The sequence below is a fragment of the Sceloporus occidentalis genome, unplaced genomic scaffold (genome assembly GCF_023333645.1).
Source record: "Sceloporus occidentalis isolate IW3139 unplaced genomic scaffold, rSceOcc1.0.p SCAF_43, whole genome shotgun sequence".
NCBI lineage: Eukaryota > Metazoa > Chordata > Lepidosauria > Squamata > Phrynosomatidae > Sceloporus > Sceloporus occidentalis.
This window is the reverse complement of record NW_028317023.1, coordinates 3373681-3376516: the sequence shown is the minus strand read 5'-3', so window position 1 is coordinate 3376516 and position 2836 is coordinate 3373681. Positions and strand designations below refer to the sequence as shown.

The 2836-nt window shown below is 50.5% G+C and overlaps 1 protein-coding gene across 1 annotated transcript; it reads right to left on the bottom strand.

Annotated features, from left to right (window-relative positions):
* Positions 1-711: 711 nt before the first annotated feature.
* FZD9 (frizzled class receptor 9) lies at positions 712-2469 on the bottom strand. The gene has a single exon (XM_089490233.1). It carries the CDS (start codon positions 2467-2469, stop codon positions 712-714), a length of 1758 nt encoding a protein of 585 aa, XP_089346359.1.
* Between the last annotated feature and the right edge of the window lie 367 nt (positions 2470-2836).

Sequence of the window (2836 nt, the reverse complement as noted above, 5' to 3'; positions counted from 1 at the left end):
TCTGCTTGTTTGGAGAACACCTGAATTCAGCTCTGTGTATATCGACGCAGCATTCCTGTCCACCAATCAACATGAGCACACTGTGGACTGCAACTCCCATGATGCTTGGCCAGTTACGGTCCACAGGTGCTGGGATGAAACAGTTTGCCTATCCCTACCAATACTTTTCATTTAGCAATTATTTCCCTTTTCAGTAGCTAATAGATGTGCCCCTGTAATGCAACACATGTTAACGTGATCAGTCGGGGTTCTGGAAAAACAAAAGGACATAGACTTGGTAAGTCATACAGATGCCAATCTAGGTAATATCTTCTGCACTGGACGCTGCTGCAGTCTTAGAACGAGAGGAGGGGGCAGCTCCTTTGAAACAGCTGCATAAGGGCTCAGTGTTCACATGAAAGCAGCCAACATTCAGGCAAGTCAAGGATCTTACATCTGTAGCTCCAACCACCCCAAAGTACAGGAGACTTCTGCAGAATGCCATTCACTGCAACAGAGCTGCAGGCAGGGTATCGACCTGTTCCTCGTATGTCACACACTTATTTTCAGAAGAACTCCATGCCTCTTCCCTGTTGGAGGTTTATTCTGCTCACAAAATGCCTGCACTCCACTAATAACAAGGTTCCATTAGAACTGCATAAACAAGTGTATTTTCCAATGACATGTCTGAGCTGGATTCCCCATCCCTTGAGTTATCCCCACAACTAGGCTTCACACATGCGTTGGACTGTCCATGAAGGGGCCAGACTTGGCAACTTGAAGAGCGAGTGGTGGTGGTTTGTAAGGGCAGCTCCCCAAGGTGCAGGGAACCACTCCTCTGGGCTTCCCTCGAGTCCTAGCACTCACTACCCCAAGCCGACGTTGGCACAAGATGCCCTGCCAGGCCTGCAGAGTCTTAGAGCTCCACACCCACACCCCGCTGGTAATACCCACAGCCAGCGACATGAAGATCTTAAGCATGAAGACTGCAACACTTGGAATGGAGTGGGCTAAAGTACAGTCTGGCCTGCCACTTCCAGTCGCTGTCCTACAGGACTCCTCGCGTGCTCTGGCTTCCCAGTGAGCCAAATTGAGCCTCTCATAGAAGCAACAGACAATAATACAAGTAGCTGGAACAGTATATAGGATGGAGAATACACCAATCTTAACCATCAGCTTCTCCAGTTTCTCTGTATTGGTTCCCCCAGTCTTCATTACCCGTCTAATATGGAAGAGGGCAACAAAGCCGGTCAGGAGAAATGATGTTCCTGTCACCAAGTAACAGGAGAGTGGCACCAGCACAAAGCCAGTTAGGGCACTGGGATCTGAGCCCCCAACATAGCAGAGCCCCGTCAACTCATCTCCCCCTACCTTCCTCATGGTTAAGATGATAATCGTTTTCACAGCTGGAACTCCCCAAGCAGCAAGGTGGAAATAGCTACCGTGAGACTCAATCGCTTCATGGCCCCACTTTTTGCTAGCTGCCAGAAACCAGGTAAGGGTTAGAACGACCCACCACAGAGAGCTGGCCATGCCAAAGTAATACAGGATCAGGAAGACCAACGTGCAGCCACTGCTTTCAAGACCCTCTCTGATCAGGTAGGGTGCTCCTCCCTCTCGATCACAGGCGATGCTGGGGGCCCCAGCTGCAGCACGGATGAGAAATGCAGTAGAATATACATTGTAGCACATACTGAGGAAGATGATAGGCCTTTCAGGATACTGAAATCGCTGGGGATGCAGCAGAAATGTCAAAACAGTGAAGGCGGTGGAGATAAAGCAAAGGCCAGACCATGCAGCCATCCACACCAAAGCAAAGTCCTTGTCACCTGATGACCAATAGACATCTACCCCGGGGGTGCATTTTGGAGCACACACTCCACTTCTCTCTACATACAGAAACTTGTCAGGATTGGCACAGCGACTGGGAAGGCCTGTACCAGCTCCCGATAGGGGTGGAAGGCGGGGGGCCACTGGAAGCATACCTTGTCCATTGTTTGGAGGGTCGCCAGTTGTTGCATTCTCAGGTGCTTCCATACACAGAGCATTAGGGTCATTCTTGCTAGGAAGACGTGAGCAATCCAGGGAATCAGGCCACCCGAAGTTGAATCGCTCCATTATGGGGGAGCACTTTAGACGGGCAGCTTCACACATGGGCTTGCAGGCAGGGATTGAAGTTGACACCTGCTCGGTGCACATGGGGGCATAAAGGGAGCAGAGAAAAAAGCGGAGGTGAACATGGCAGCCATACTCCACCAGCGGGGCGAACTCCTGGAGCTTCACCGCTGCCTCTTCCTGAGACTCATGGCCCACATAGTTGGGCATCCTGGTCATATTGTAGCCAATTCCCTGACACATGGGAATTTGAATGGGCTCGCACTTGGTCTCCCTCCCCCTCTCCACGTCGTAGAGACCCATCTCCAGCGTCCAGGCCAACGCCAGCAGCTGCCACAGGAACGGAAGAGTTAAAAGCCAGCAGAAACGGGTCATTCTCTTCAACCAGCAAACTTGTGCAGTGTCTATGAGGCAACAACTGTAAGTGAAGGCAAGAAGAGGGGGCGAGCGGATACTGACACACGACTTTTATATCCAGCTGTCTGTTATATGCAGGGCACAATGCATTCCAGAAGAGCGCCGTGTGGGATCAGCTTTCTTGCCTTACAACTAGGTCACGGAGGACACAAATTACACTTTTTTTTTTATAATGATCCTTCCATCTCCAACAGTTGTGATGGTGAATGCAGGACGGAAACGCGGAGCTGAGGAAGCGGTCGTATGGAAAAGCCAAAGAATCTCATCAGGATCCAGTCTTATATAAATTGAACAATCCGCAGGCAGACAGCATGCCCTTTACAGA

What these genes read in the sequence shown, in the direction of transcription:
- FZD9 (XM_089490233.1), bottom strand. Translation starts at nt 2,469, where the DNA reads ATGACCCGTTTCTGCTGGCTTTTAACTCTTCCGTTCCTGTGGCAGCTG.